Source organism: Physcomitrium patens, chromosome 6 (assembly GCF_059467195.1).
Source record: "Physcomitrium patens ecotype Gransden chromosome 6, ASM5946719v1, whole genome shotgun sequence".
Classification (NCBI taxonomy): Eukaryota; Viridiplantae; Streptophyta; class Bryopsida; order Funariales; family Funariaceae; genus Physcomitrium; species Physcomitrium patens.
This window is the reverse complement of record NC_143415.1, coordinates 12996462-13012566: the sequence shown is the minus strand read 5'-3', so window position 1 is coordinate 13012566 and position 16105 is coordinate 12996462. Positions and strand designations below refer to the sequence as shown.

Here is a 16105-nt window from a genome sequence, read left to right as displayed (position 1 = left end):
ATATATAATGTAAATCTAATGATAATAGAAACTTTCATTTCTATTGACCAAAATTCATTCCAAATGGCTTCAATGAGGCTATTTGAGGCTTTGTTAGAGATTAGGGTTATTTTTTTGAAGTAATTCAAATATTAAAGGCTAAAGTTAGCAAGTTTTGGATTTTGGATAATTAGGAGTGAATCTACAATCAATTTTTTGTGGTAGAGCTAAAAGATATATGCTAAATTTTTAAAAAAATTGAAAAAAATTAAAAATTGGATGAAGAAATATGAAATCCTAAATTTTTGAGAAAAAAAATCATATGCAAATAAATAAGATATTGAAGAGATGTTATAACAATTTGATCATTTTGTGTAAATTGAAGGACTTTTGAGAGCTGAGACTTCATGAAGGTGTATAAAAGGGATTTATGAAAATATAATAAAATTTTGGCACAAAGATAAGTTTTTAAAAGAAGATTATGGATTTTTTATGAAATTATTGAGAATCGAAGTTATTGGGATTTGGTTAGTTATATACAAGGATAACAAAGGCTATTAATGGACTTAAAGATTCAATGGAAAGACTTCTAGACAAACTTACTTAAATATAAAATATTCATGTTTGTACATTTTCTTTTATCATTATTATGTTTATTTATTTATTTTACGTTTATGTTTATGTTTTTTTCCTTTATACTAAGGACAAATAATTTATTGGAACTTAGCCAATAAGTTCAAGGTAAATTCTCTACAACTGAGTATCCAAAATTAGATTAAAAACAATGTTAATTTTCTTTAAGAAGTTGTTTCCACATGATAGCTTTCTTGTTTGAAGCCCACAACTGTTGGAGTATTCTAAACCATACTTTCAAATTTCCATGCGTGGCTTTCGAAGTGGTCCACTCCAATTCCAATGCGTAGGATGAATGGTGAGAGTTTTCATCCATCCGACATGTCAGTGTGAGTGAGTGCGTATGTCTGCCGTGGTGAAATGAGTTTGCATCGTTGCCAAGCTCTCTTACACCTTCATGTAGTCGTCGTCGTCAAGTAGTCGTCGAGGGTGACGAAGGGTGAGGGTGACGTCAAGGGTCACCTTCATCATAGTCGTCGTCTTCGTCACCCTCGGCGAACTCTTCCACTCTGCCGCAGTGAGGCTTCGGAACGGAGGGGTCTGTTGCTGCGATGAAGATGGAGGGAGGGGCTGAATCCAATGCGGAGGAAACCGCCCTGATTCTCATTCCCAAAGGGAAGCACTGCTCTTGAATTTCCTTCACTCAAGCAGTGTCTTTTTTTTTTTTTTTTTTTTTTTTGGTCCTGCCGTGACTACGTCGTCGAATGGCCGGGGTGGTATGTCCGGTGTGGTCTTCGACTTCGCTTTGGCGCACTGTCGTTCTGGAAAATGTCAGTTCAAGGAGTTCAGCAGGTGTGTGTGAGAGAGAGAGAGATTGTGGTGATGATCATCTGCTTATTGGATTTACGATGATGGGTTTTCCTATGCTTGCCTTTCTGCTTTTGATTGAAGAGTTTGGAGGTGTGGGTTCTGGGGCAGGCGTTGTAGGTGTGTCGGCTGGTGGATGGGTAAATCGCAGAAGGGGAAGCTGCCGACCTTTGGTTTACACAGCGTCTTCGTCGCGGCACTTAGTTACGTGCCATGCTTCAGATAAAAGTACGTCGAAACCAAGCGCTTGTAGAATTGAGGGTTTAGCGTTAAGGGTTTTTGTTGAAGGAATTGTTGAAGTTATTCAATGTGGTTTGGAATGTTGATGCTTATGTAGGAGGTGAACGCTGCTCTCACTTTGTCCGTGTTTTTGTAACGTGTTGAGCAACAGATAGAAAATTCCAGCTCCCGCCGACGGAGCTTATGACAGAGCTTCTGAAATCTAGCAACCCACGAGCAACAGCTTCCAAGTTTTCGGATTCTCTCACCGAAGAGTTCTTTCGGGCGGCTTCAACTTACCTTGAAACGGTACTGTGTCTTTATGAATGTGGGTGTCGTCGGTCGACGGTCACGATGCCAAAAGTTTATGCTCTTTTTATTGGTCCTCTGTAAGTGTTCCAAGGATTCCAGTTAGTGTGTTGTTGTTTATCAGCAAACAATTCTGCTTTTAAGTAACGTAATGCTTAGAAGGTAGATTGTTGTATTGACGAGCTCTGAATGTGCTCCTGTAAAGGCCAAGAAATCAGGCAATGCGGGCGTTGTGGAAAAAATGGAACGTGTGTTAGAGATAGCCATGTATGAGAGGGGCAAAACGCTCAGGCCAGAAGTGCTACTCATGAATTCGGTACTTTTTGTGAAACTTAATATGTAACACAATCTGTATCTCATTTTCTGTATTATATTTCCATATAGTTTGTGTTAACCATTTGTCTTTCTTTCTGCATTACATTTTAGTCAATTACCGAAAAACGTAGGCTGATTTCAAAGAGCGGTGGATGTTGCAGTTAATGACCGAAAGGGACATGAATAAACGGTTCGAACTTATCGCCAGCCATCGGAAGTACATTATGGATCCCGACAGTTACTTCTTTGCATTAATGGAGCGGATGACTACGGATGCAGAGGGACTTCCAGATGGGTCCCGGAAAGAGCAGCTTCTGGGACACATTCGAACTGTGATCAACGAAACCAAAGAGGCTGGCAAGGTACTGAGGAAAGTAGCAGCGGAGGAAGCAGATAATGACGATGACAGTGACGATGATTAGAATTTTGAAGATAGCTCACAGAAGTCCGAAACTCCTATCTTGCTTGCAGAGTATGGTGAGATGGTATCTGGCTGCGAAGCTCCAGATGCCACCGTCTCTTCTGTGAACCCGTAGCCTTCGAGAGGATAGTTTCGTCCCTTCGTAGTTCATGACATTCAAGGTTACATCTAGCGGACCGAACAGGTAATGCCCCAAATTCACCCTCCAATACAGCACTTGTATAAACGATGTTTAGACTGCTGTGTACTTGAAGTTGAGCATGCTTGAGGTGAAGAGGAGGCTTGCGGAAAAGAAAAGTTGATTCCTTTTTGGCTTCATGGTTCAGAACTTGCTTGGAAACTAGATGTGTTCTTTTCAAGCTAGTCCAGGAGATGTGCTGAACCTTGCTCTTGGTGCGTATGAGAATTATTAATGGTTCATCAAGATATATTCTAAGCTTTCTAAATTATGCCTTAGTCTTTGTGGAAAGGTTTTGAGATTAGCCGTAACTTCTGTGTCAATTAGATGAAGAAATTTAAGACTTGATGAGGTTCATCTTGGCCTTGTTTTGAATGTTAAGTGATCTGTAGATGTACCATTTTCTACTCCAGCATAATGACAGCGGAAGATTATAACAAAAAAATTCATCGCTCAAATCTTAGTCTGTAAATATACGCACAAATTTTCTGTTCGAAAAATCATCCACATCTGTTGAAAAGGAATTTGTTGTTGGGGCTCATACGATTAAGGTTTTGTGCCTTCAGTGCTCGTCAACTAATTATGATGTCCTAGGGCAACTAATGTGGATGATTTTGATCTACTGATAACGGCTTCACACGCGCATTGCAGTCAAAGCTTCACATAGAAAACCCACAAACAAGGCAGGTCGTGGAGGCGTTTTCAAGTGTCCTCCAAATATACGCACAAAATTTCTCTGTGTACATTGCATGTCTACAAAAACAACAAATGCGCACCATTTCTGTTCAAAAAAAGAAAAATGTAATCAGGCTGAAATGGGGGAGTTGATTTGCAGGCTAGGCTCTATCACTCCACTAAGCGCTACAGCTAGACAATTGCAGCATCATAGAGTTGCGGACTCTCCCCTACAACACATCGTTAAGTTTGTAGTCGAATATTTATGACCGTCGCTTTAATACATTATTTTTTTTTATTTTTTTGAAAAAAAATAAGAGTTTTTTGTACTTCGTGGCCTCATTACCATTATCCATGCCCATATTTGGACGTAAGAATATGGTTCGACGTGTAAGGTGACCTCTCCAAGTTTCAGGACAAAACACTACAATTGATCAAGCTCTATGGAAATTTCATATACCCAACCCTCATGTACACCCCTGGCCAGCGAATTCTTCGTTCTTGGAACCTCACAAATATCCATCTTCAATCTTCAAACGTCCGAATTAACTGATATATCTTTATTATCATGCATTATGTTTTCTTAAAATATTGATTTTTTTAAAGATAAATTTTAATAAAGATACTATATTAAATATATATATATATATATATATATTTATATATATATATTAAAATGTATTATCAAATATATCAAATGATTTAATTTAATATTTTATTATTTATAAAAACTTAAGATTCAACATTATTAATCATAGATTCTAAATATTTAATTATTATGAATATGATTACTATAATTTTTAAAATAAATGAAATAAAAAAATTATTTTAAAACTCAATGATATAGTAATAATTTTAAAGTCTAATATCTTGACCTATATATATATATATATATATATATATATATATACACACACAATTAAATATTTAATTATAAAATTAATTTTTTGTATTTTTTTTATTTTGTATTAACATCATAAAATTTTACACTAAATATACTTGGATTTTAAAATAAAATCAATAAGCATTTTCATGTAAAAAGGGTTGGAAGTTAGAAGTGCTTGTTAGCAATCTAGCATATAAAAAAACATATTATTTTTGTAATGATTGTAACAACCTTCCTATTTGATATTGGTTTTACTTGGCTATTAACAACAAAATTAGAAACCAACTACAACATTAACAACTTCTAAAAGACAAAAATAGAAATTCAAAAAAATCTAAACTTAAAGATGCAAGAATAACTAACTATATAAGAAACTTAACAATAAAAGATAAAAAAAAAAAAAAAAAAAAAAAAAAAAAATGCATACTATAAAAAATGGTACTAAGAAGGAATTAAAGAAAATATTCTTTGAAGGTTTTATAGTAGTGATCGATTGTCTATAACAATACATTTTAAAAAACAAGTATTTTTTATGTAAAGATTTGAATTTAAAAAAATATATATTACTTAAATATAAATAAGAAATACATAAAAACTAAAAATATATGTTAACTCATGTGCATTCTAACAAGGATTAATCATTACTTATTAGACTTCACATGCATACAATAACTATTACGAAGAGTGACACAATTCTAAAGGGCAACAATCAACTCTTCTTTGTTCTTTGTCTTAAAGAAATAAGAGATTAGTAAAATAAAAATAAAATAAAAAATAATATATTGACAATGAACACACTTTTAATTATGAAAAATTTACAATTTTTTTACTATATAAATAGTAATAAAATTGGGAATAGTAAAAAAAATTGTAATGCAAAAAAAATAATATAGTATCTTCTTTTATTGGGAATTAAAATAATATCTTTAAAAAAGATTAATTATGTTTCTATGATCAAAATAGTGGATAAAGGTATGGTATCTTATTGTTACAAAATTATAAACTTTGTATTAAAAATATTAAGATTAAAAAAAATAAAATAATAAAATAATCTTTTGCCAAAAGTTAGATGTAATATGTTAGATGAGGCTTTGAATTATGTTTTTAACTAGAACAATACTTGGATATAAGAAATATGCATATCATAAATCATTTTTAAGAACATCTTGTATGATCAAATAGAAGTAGTTTATATTTATACCTCTATCAAATATCAAGAAATATGCCAATCATAGACTAATTTGACAATTGTGACATCATACTATCTAAATTAGATTTTTTAGGTAATTAAAATATTAAAAAATATTAGATATTAATATTTTATCAGAATAGAATTTTAGCTTATGACAAAGAAAACACATAGATACTTTTTTAAAGTTCAATTACAATTGGAGGATTTTTTTTCATAGCTAGCAAGAATTTAATTTTTTTTCATAGTATCCTTTTATATATATATATATATATATATATAATTCTTAAATTACATTGGAATTATTTTAAATTACTTTATACTTTCAATTTAAGAAATAGACAAAAAGAGTCCTAAGAAATTTATTATATTATAAGATAATGTCCAAGCTTATTTAAATTAATTGATTCATAGTAATATTTGGAAATTATTGTGTTGCCTATAAATTCCTGATTTTATTAATTTCACTAATCTGATTAAAAACTATTGATCCTACCAAAGAAATAGAGGTCTAATAAGTCAAATGGATTGTTAGTTCATAACATCTTATATACTTCAATATATAAAAATTACATACAACTTATAATAGATTTTTAAAGAGGAATCATCACTTTTTTCTTAGAAACTTAATCATCAAATCCAAAACAAAACAAAACAAAACTATACACACAAATAGTCTATATAGAACTTAAGAAATCTTTGATAAATAAACCTATTTTTTACAAAGTATGAGGAAACCAAAGATTAAACCAAACTTATTCAATAAGATTAAAATCTTTGGAAGTACTCTCACTTTGTTTATATAAGTTGTTGACAGAACTTGACATAAATTGGTCTTTTATCCCCCAACATTAAAAATTGGATAAGATTATGTAAACAAAATAATAACTATACATCCTCATTTAACTTTTAACTTCAATACCAACATATTCAATATATGTGAATAATTGTATTTTGTTATACTCAGGTCTACAAAAAACAACATACAAAATAGGTACTTAATTTAGAATATTACATCATGATCTTTTTCTATCTAAATAAATACAAATATATTTATTCAAATAAATATATCTTAAAAAAAGATATTATGAAGAAATTAAAGTTGTAAATTATAAAGTTGAGATGATAATAGTCTCATAAGGCACTAGATAAATTATAACAAAACCTTAAGATATACTATTAGAATTTTGGATGTGACTTGATGATATACACAACAAAATTGGATAAGTAGTTGATTGGCTCAAACTTTTGGAAGCAATATATAAGAGACTAAAAATGACAATCTCTTCAAAATTACTTCATGACAATATGAATGAATATTGTGGAATTTTTTGAGAAGTACCTTACAACAAAATAAAATAACAACCATACAATTCACAACATTGTCCTGACAATGAGACAAACCATGAATATCCAAAAGCATGATAAGATGCATATTGTTGCAAATTAGTATATAATAGATTAATTGAGGATTTGATGATAGTTTTAGAGTGTTATGTGTAATTGAAGTAGCTCTTATTAGAAAGAAAATAAGAATTAAAGAAACAATATTCTTACTAATCTAAACTAATCTAAAGCATCAAGTTAACTCTTAGTCAATAAAAAAAAAAACAAAAAAAAACAAAACAATAGTATGAACTTAAGATTAGAAAACAAATTTTCAAAACAAGAGGATAATAATTGGTAATTATACAATTTCTACACACAATTTGTAAAAAAAAAAATTCAAGCTCCAAAAGAGAAAATGTCTCTGTATAAAAGCATACAAATAAATAGAAAATTACATAAAGATCACAAGAAATATATCTAAAATGAAAATACAAGAATTGGAGATCACAAAGATACAACACAACAACCCTATCCCTAAACCTAGAAACGCTGCAGTTCAAGGCTACCTGTTCAAGGCTGTTGTTGCGTCTTTGAGTTGCCAGAGGTACCACGATGCAAGAGATCGATATGGTCGCCAGGAATCGGCGAGCTTGTGCATCTCCTCGGCGCATGGCAAGTGCTTGAGGTGGAACAGTTTCTGGAAGCCTTTACGGATGCCCAAGTCGCCAACAGGAAGCACATCTGGTCGATGCAAGTGAAAGATCATGAACATGTGCGCGGACCAGACCCCGATGCCCTTGACAGCGGTCAATGCTGTCACCAGATCGTCCTCGTCCTCCATCGCCATGAGCTTCTCATCCGATAGTGCTCCTGACACCAACTTGTCTGCTAGGTCATGGAGATACACTTCCTTCCGACCTGAGATCCCTGCTCCTCGTAGTTCTCCTGCTGTCAGGGCAGCGATGGCCGCAGGCGTCACTTTCTGTGGGCCCTGTCCATTCACCGAAGCCAAATCGCTTTCAGCGTTGCGTAGAGTCCAGAAACAAAAAACGATTTTAGGTGGCGGGAACAGAACCTTGGCAGAAGAATTAGAATGAAGTTTGTAATGAGTTAGGGCTGTGAAAAATGCATTGGAGGAGACGATCGTGAGAAGCCAGACGAGTTGAATGAAACAGAGGGAAGCGGGAAAATGTGGGGAAAGATCTTACCCCGCATAGTGCAACGAGGCGTGCGTGGATTGTAGCGGCAGCCTTCACGGCAAGCTGCTGGCTCACAATGCTTCGAACCAAAGCAGCGAAGCTGTTGCCATCATTTTCAAACGGTGGGCTATTCGATTTCTGAATGACGCACGCGAGGTTTGCATCGGCTGCGAGCAAGTGCTTCGTTGCTTCTGCTATGGCGTCCGCTGATGATAGCGTAACCGTCCACGAACGATCCGAAATTGTGACAGTGAGGTCGTCTATTTTGGTTGGACTCGTACTAGCCCCCAGTTTTACCTCTGTTTTAGAAACGATTCTCGTGGTGATGCTCGTCTTGTGCTTCTTCTCCAGCTCCGCCACAGCTCCCGCACCAGTGTTTCCCTTCTTCGCCCCCGTCTTCACCTTCAACGTAATCTTCGAGACCGGCAGGGCTTTCGAAGTGTGCGATCGCAACACCCGCCCCACTCCACCACTGCTCAGAGGTCCTGATGTCCTCATGGCCTCCAAACCTGTTGTAGAGACTGATCATCCAAAGATAAAATTCAGACAATTGTGGTGGATGGCATCACAACCTCAAAAACCGATCGACATTGAAGGGATCAAAGAATCTGAGGAAGTTTCGTGAATACCCTTGGTCCATCTTCTGTGTCTAGCTTCACGGTGAAGTTTCAACATAACAAAAAGATATTACCAACTTCAACTTCCATGAATTAGATTTACCCTCAGGCGACCTGGTAATTCGCATCTGATTGCAAAATTTCGTACTATCCCTAATTTTATTTCTTCAAAACTCTTTCGTACCTCTGAACATTTACACAGAACGCGGCTACACGATGGGCCGGTATTTCATTCAAGACTCTGGACACGTAAATTACTCCTACCGACAAAACTTTACACAAGGATGTGTGTATCAAGGGTTTCAAATCACTTCACACCAAATGCTTAGAAAATGTGTACGTTGATCGTGCATTTCCAACTGTTGACACATGACCTAAAAGATTGATGCTGGAAGAACATGCAACTCCAGTCTGGGTCATAGACTACACAGAGCTTGTGAGCACGTTGATAGGCGAGTATACTAATTGACCATCAGATTGACATACAAACAACTGAAAATGCGAGATTTCGCGTTGGAATTCAAATCCAACAGGGCAAATCATAATAACGAATGAGAAGGGACTATTTTGAAAGTGCTTAAGATCTCATCGCCTGTACAATGCAGTCTTTATTTCTGTATTGAGCCCCCATTTCTATGGCTTCGTCGATAAGAGTAGGCCATCCAAAGAAACAATTTGTCAGAACTGAATTCAATCATAACGTATCAACGTTTCAGACAACTCCTGGGAAAATCGTAACCTCCAGCAATTTTGACTGACAAATGAAACAATACGCTTGGAGACCTCAAGTAACTAGTTTTTTCTTTAACTACTTCTTGGCTTGCGGCTGCTTGAGACTGATTTCTTCGACACCCATGTCTTGCAAGTTCAGAAGCAACGAATCGGCACTCAAAAACACGCGATTCTGGGAGGTAGAAATTGTATTCGCAATTTCTCTGCTAGCTTCTATCTTTCTCAAGGTAATGAAAGCTGGATTGTTTGAAATGGCTTCACCGATGAGTTGAGCACTCTTGGCCTCTCCCTGGAGTACACAAAAAAAGGAAATTTCACTATCCGACCAAACTTGGCAATGGTCTTCCTTGCGGAATGAACACCAACATCCACAGCCTCTTACAAACCCCTTCCCAAACTGTAAATAGCTGAAAGAAATCAAGCAAGAGTCAAGATAAAGCACCTGAGCACGAATAATTGCACTCCTTTTGTCCTGCTCTGCCTTCTCCACCACAAATTTAGCCCTCTCAGCGTCCTGGGCAGCAACTTGCTTAGCTTCAATTGCAGCTGTGAACTCCCTCCCGAAAGTAAGGTTGGTGATTGACACGTCATCCAAAGCAATGTTAAAGCTCGTAGCACGCTCCTGCAAGATTCTCCGGATCTCTCTACTGACGACCTGTCGAAACCCATTACAAATCAGTCAATCGTCATCCGAATGTAGTCGCGAAACCAAACTACTGGCCGGGCTACAGCAAAAACTATAACTAAAATTTCTGAAGCACTATGATAAAGCTCACAACCCTCACTAACCAAAAATCGAGAACATTGGACGACCAAAGGAATTCCCAAAGGAGATAATAAGGGGCAATTCAAATCTTAGCTCACGCCCATGCATCTCCAAGGTCATTCTTGGTAGCATTCCAATACACACTTAATAACAATAATGATGGTCATCATCATCATCAGAATAATAATAATAATAATAATAATAATAATCCACAGCATCTTACCTCACGCTGCGTAATGAGCTGGCTGGCGTTGTATTGAGCGACAACCGCCTTCAAGGTTTCCTGGACAATAGAAGGCAAAACACGTTCTGCATAGTCTTGGCCTAGTGTGCGATAGATCGTTGGCAATCGGTCCGCCATAGGACGCGTCAGCACTCGCAACGTGATCCTGACCTGTAAACAACGAAGAAGCAGATTAACTTTATTAGAATAACTCCAAGAACAACTACAACACCTGCGGCAAGATCCCTACCAGCGAAATTCTAAAGGAATTGAAGAACTGCTTAAATGAATTCCGTCACACTCAAACGTAATCACCCAGAGGACTAAATTACCACTCAGCCTCAACCACATGTCAAAAGGCAGCTTACCATTTGAAGATCCCTACTTCCTGATGTGCTTTCGACAATGTTGGGTCGTGCACGGACATCGTATATCACAGGTCTGTCAAACCAGGGAATCATAAAATGCGTTCCCTCAGGATACACCTGCAACCGATCACCGAAACCCGGCACGATTATAAAAACCCCAACCGGACTCAACCCAAACCTTACAAAACCAAACTTAACAATCAATCCAATTGAAAGAACAAAACAACTAACCCACTTCAATTCACCCTCCCGCACCTTGTCCTTAACACCAACAATACGATTGAACACAATTGCTCGGTGGCCACCTTCCACGTTGTACAAGGAGTTCACGGCACCATACAAGCCGAGGCCGCCGATCACCACGAGCTTGGCCAAAGCGCCAGCAGGCCCCGCGTTCGGCATTTTCACGTTACGCATGTTGTTGAGATTCATGGCTGCCAATCAGTTCTACCCCTAGCGTCACAACCTTCTCACGACAACCGACACTTTCCTACGATCGCGAGGTAACAAATCAAGCTCTCAAGGGGGGGATGGGGCAACAACAAGGTGGAGAAAAACAGACAACCGGGCTCTGTTAGGGCTCGGAGAAAACCAAGCTTAAACCCTAACAAAAACCTCGACGCTGTGCTCCAATGTAAACAGAAACCAGACAATCGGATGAGCATGCCTTCCCTTGCTGTGTGTGCAAACTGCCACTTGTATTTACTATTCGTAAATAGCTCGCCTTGTGGATGAATGAAATATGCACCTCGTTTGAATGGATGGTGAATTTGGATGGAATTTATTCCTTTTTGGGAGACTACGAGCCAGTTCCTTAAGTAGCCTGTTGTTGTTCGTTGTTGTTGTTCTCTGTTGTTGCGTTGAAAACTCCTACTCTTGGAATCTGAAGTGACCAACAAACACGCTAACTAACTTGGTCTAACTTGGCTGACTGGGGTTGCATCACAAGGTGTCACACTGAAGAAAAACAGGGAAACAATCAGACAATATGTATTTTTTCTTAACAGAAGGGACAAGTTGTGCATGGTCTATGAGTTTTACTTAGCTTTTTGAGGAGGTATGAAAATTAGAGAACACTCTAGATTCTCCCATAATGACTGAGTTATACATGCTCTAAAACACACGTGAACCCACATGGGAAATAAAAAGGAGCGCTGTGGGTTTTAATTGAAGATTAGGTTTTGCTCCAAAGTTTGCTCTTGTAGTGGGTTATTAAATCTTCATACGCTAGCTCTCTGGTTTTCTTTAATTTTTACTGTGGGACTACATCATTTGTGTCAAAGCAAAACAGAGAATAGAGTACTCCTGTTCAAGAATTTGCTGATTGATTTGATTGCGTATAATCCAATTATAAAACAGATAGCAATACATTGGAATTTGTTTTTGTAAAATCATTGTAAAGATTGATTTGTGATTTAAATACGATGGCATTCTGGTTTAAAACATCTCTGTACACATAGAGACCTATCAATAAAATAATTTCACTTTGTACTGTGCTCCACAATTACTTTCATTGCATGCAGGATATTATTCATAATTGTATCTCAATTAAAAGTTTGCAAGGATAAAAACTGACAATGCAAGGCTAACCGTTTTGGGAGAGAAAGTAAATAAATAAATACAAACAATGAGAGAAACAACAGGGACACAGCATTGTAATCCTTTTCAGCTTTCAACAAATGTGTTGTACCAACACAAATAGCCACATCAGTCGATTCAGCCTCCAATCAATTCAGTATGGACACTCCATTGCTACAACGGTGAATGATAGCTTACCAAAATTGTAGACAGAAGCAAATAACAAGTGAAATAAAAATGTACTTTTCATGATTCGTGTTTGAATGTACTACATAATTATTTCGTTAACTGGAACGATTTGAATTTAGCTTGAGAGCTTGGAAACTACGATAGGACTTATTGCCAACACAATACCAAAGTTGAGGTTCAACCCATCCGCCCCTACAATCACAAATTTATCAAGAGACTCTGTTCAGCCACCTTTGCAAGTTTCAATACCGATAACTTTAACCTTGCATGCAACACCTTCACTAACTCTTCTGCCCTCCTTTTAACCACACATGGCAAATGCTGAATGGAGTCATTCCAGCTGAATGCCGCATGCTGGTATTTTTCTATCAGAGTCCCCACTGTACTCCTGTATACAGTGCTGTTTGCTGTTGGTCTATGGGCGTTGAAAGAATGCAAAAATGTGAAGCCTGGAATAGTAATAGAGAATCTGGATACGAATCCTTCAAGGAAAGTCCAACAGGGCTCTAGATACAATTCAAAATGCAACAGCCGTTGATATTCTTACGAAAGAGATGGGCCAAAAACCTTTCATGTTGTGATAAGTAGATTCTTGGCTCAAACAGCACAGGTCAGCAGATAGTGACCATTGATCAGGTTCAAAATGTGACGTTAGAAGAAGAAAAAGAAAAAAGAAGATTAAACCACGCGATAAAGGCATGGTTGAAGACGGCAGCGAAGGTCAACACATCACAAGAATTCAAGAAACCAGATGCATTCGACAAGATTATTTACTTGATGAAAACACTAGTTTTTACTCATCAAAACTAGTAACAGAGCCCATCACCAGAATGTAGAATCCCACGGTGAGAGATTTATAATAACCTACTCATCGTCTTCCTCTTCATCGTCATCACCGCCTGAGGCCTTCTTCGACGCAGCCTTCATGTTCTTTCGCTTCACTCTTCCAGGTCTGCCACCTCCAAGTGGGCTAGAGAGGGCAAAATCTACGTGTTTCTGGCTGTCCAAGCGGACCATGAAAGAAGGCACGTCCACTATCTGCTTGCCAACTCTGTTACATATACAAATAGAAATTAGTACAAGAGAGGAAAAAAGGAGGCATAAATCGTGATTTGCAACTAAAAAATTGAACACATCAGATCTGAAACAGGAATGCAGATTCTACAAAACAGATAAGGCTTATAAAAAGAAAGGAAGAGAATACCAATTGTAATTCAAATTAAGGCAGGAGACAAAATATCGTTCATTTCCAAGTTCTAACTTTCAACCAGCTGATTGAAGAAAATTGAGAAGCCCTGATTTGAATTACAGGAACAGGATTCACATGTCTAGATAATGTGGAAGATTGCTGCCGCAATATCATACTGACCTGATGTGTCTTTGCTTGATTAGCACACGGGCATGGTGGATGGACTTGGCCATACCAGACTTGAACACCAAAGTCTGCAGGCGACGCTCCAAGAAGTTCTCAACGGTGAGGGCAAGCACGTAATCGAGCTTGCATTGACTCTCGTCCAACAAACCATATCGGTTCATGCGTCGCAGAAGGGCCTCTCCCTCAAAAATACGACGAGTATTTTTCTCATCGAGAGTAAGCAACATACGTGCATTGTTGCGGATACGGCTCAAAGCGTACTGAACCCTCCACAGCTCACGCTTGTTGCGGAGACCATACTCCCCCACGAGCTTCAGCTCAGCGTCAAGACGCTCCTTCTCGAACGGCCTGCGCGGCTTCTTGAAGGTCTTTCCATCTGCGAAAACGAGATATTAAACAATTCGCAAGAGTAGATGTTCATAAATGTAAACCCCGCAACATAACTAACCGTCTCTACTCTAAAATAACGAAACGAATAAAATCATCACAGGAATTGTAATCCCCACAGCCAAACCCTCACAAAGAAAATCCTAATATGTGTCCCGGAATCCATTGAAATCATGCTCCATTCCGAGATCGAATGCATGAAAAAAGACATTAAAAAAACAGCGTAAAAATTAAAGTGTAGTGATTTAACAGAAGAGACTAACAGTTCCGGAAGCTGGCGACGTGCACCATGTTGAGAAAAAGCTTGCAAAGCTGCTTCCAAGAGCTCGAGCTTGAAAGAGAACGGGGTCCATCTCCGAGAGTAATCTTCACAGGACGATCCCAAGCCCTAAAAAGTTTCGAAATACTCTCGTTCGTCCGATCGATCAGTAATCGAACGGGGGTCATTGTCTCTCACCGCTGAAGCCAATTGAATTACTATCACAACTATTTTACTCTGTTTAAGCGATAGTAATACTTTCTCCTTATTATTTATTTATTTATGGTAAAAGCTCCATCTCTGAATTTCATTGCATGGATCTTTCAATCTAAACGAATCCCAGTGTTAATTCTTAACATGAAATGGTGTGAATTTGGTTCCTAAAAAATATAATTATAATTATAGTGATGATAGTATCAGAACAAGAATGAATCAAGACACTTCATCCTCTTTTTCTTTTTTCAGAAACTACTTTGTTTCATTTTATTATTATTAAAAACAATAGTTTAATATTGTTCTTAGATGTATAATATTTGAAAAATCTAGTTCATTTCTACTTCTTGAATAACTTTTGTGTAATATTATCAAATTAAATTCTATGATTCATTTTTTAAAATATGTACATGCAATAAGAAAAAATGTCGGTTTCTGAAAACTAAAGATTAAATAAATGTAAAATGAATGAATAGGAAAGAAGTAACATTACATTGTAGCATTTTATTTTAATTATCAAAGTTATATTACAAAAAAAATAAAAAAATAAAAAAGTATAAAGTATAAAGTTTTGGAGTTTACTATTTATTTATAATCATTTAATCAGGAACTGCTTTCAAAAAGTATGATGTGCATTGATGATGAGGGAGTTCCTACAATTAAACCAAAAAATACTCTTCTTATGTGTTATGTAGAGTTAGATAAATATATGGGTTGGTTTTAACTGCTTTCTTTCAATGCAATCCTGAAATTTGCTTACTGCATAATTATTACCGAAATATTATATTCTGTGAGAAGAAAATGTAATTTGAATATTCCTTCAAAACACCAAGAACTACTGTAAACAGCCAAAGAAATCACACACAGTGAGTAACGTTGTTGAAAAAGGGCTTTTGACAAACTTTAAAAAGTTCTATCAAACGTGTCAATCTCAAACCTAACTTAAAAATTTAATAAACAAATGAAAATAGTTGTAATTGTCTTGATTTTATCTTTTTTGAAAACTCTCCAATTTTGATAGATATGTATATCATCATATATTTCACCGTAAATAACCCAACTTCATGTTTCGCAAGGAGATGTGTGCATCATATTCTATAAGCCAAAATCAGTAGTTTCAAAATTGTAATGCATCAACAATAACATATGGACTATTTACACGACTTTTAAGCTCTTGCATTTATATGATAAAAAATGATGTCTCACAGTGTGTCAAATGTGTACCATAACATCAAAAGATATCAAATATTGAGAAATCA

The 16105-nt window shown here is 36.4% G+C and overlaps 4 protein-coding genes across 5 annotated transcripts; 1 reads left to right on the top strand and 3 right to left on the bottom strand.

Annotated features, from left to right (window-relative positions):
• The first annotated feature begins 984 nt into the window (after window positions 1–984).
• On the top strand, window positions 985–3011 carry LOC112283114 (uncharacterized). Of its 2 annotated transcripts, XM_024521450.3 has the most exons (5): window positions 985–1404; window positions 1531–1647; window positions 1811–1947; window positions 2153–2263; window positions 2424–3011. In XM_024521450.3, exons 1-5 carry the CDS (start codon window positions 1317–1319, stop codon window positions 2682–2684), a joined length of 714 nt encoding a protein of 237 aa, XP_024377218.1. In that variant the 5' UTR covers window positions 985–1316; the 3' UTR covers window positions 2685–3011. The 2 variants fall into 2 exon arrangements, with proteins under 2 accessions (XP_024377218.1, XP_024377217.1); XM_024521449.3 differs by having other exon boundaries at window positions 1186–1647.
• Window positions 3012–7335: 4324 nt separating this feature from the next.
• On the bottom strand, window positions 7336–8926 carry LOC112283935 (uncharacterized). Its single transcript, XM_024523349.3, has 3 exons — window positions 8769–8926; window positions 8149–8660; window positions 7336–7931 (listed from the first exon to the last, which is right to left on the bottom strand). The coding sequence occupies exons 1-3, from the start codon at window positions 8812–8814 to the stop codon at window positions 7503–7505; spliced, it is 987 nt and encodes a 328-aa protein (XP_024379117.2). The 5' UTR covers window positions 8815–8926; the 3' UTR covers window positions 7336–7502.
• A 420-nt stretch (window positions 8927–9346) lies between these two features.
• Window positions 9347–11404, bottom strand: LOC112283936 (prohibitin-1, mitochondrial). The gene is made up of 5 exons (XM_024523350.3): window positions 11101–11404; window positions 10846–10962; window positions 10478–10648; window positions 9931–10143; window positions 9347–9777 (listed from the first exon to the last, which is right to left on the bottom strand). Exons 1-5 carry the CDS (start codon window positions 11275–11277, stop codon window positions 9565–9567), a joined length of 891 nt encoding a protein of 296 aa, XP_024379118.1. The 5' UTR covers window positions 11278–11404; the 3' UTR covers window positions 9347–9564.
• A 1960-nt stretch (window positions 11405–13364) lies between these two features.
• Window positions 13365–14703, bottom strand: LOC112283134 (small ribosomal subunit protein uS4z). Its single transcript, XM_024521488.3, has 3 exons — window positions 14638–14703; window positions 13982–14363; window positions 13365–13663 (listed from the first exon to the last, which is right to left on the bottom strand). The coding sequence occupies exons 1-3, from the start codon at window positions 14663–14665 to the stop codon at window positions 13477–13479; spliced, it is 597 nt and encodes a 198-aa protein (XP_024377256.1). The 5' UTR covers window positions 14666–14703; the 3' UTR covers window positions 13365–13476.
• Between the last annotated feature and the right edge of the window lie 1402 nt (window positions 14704–16105).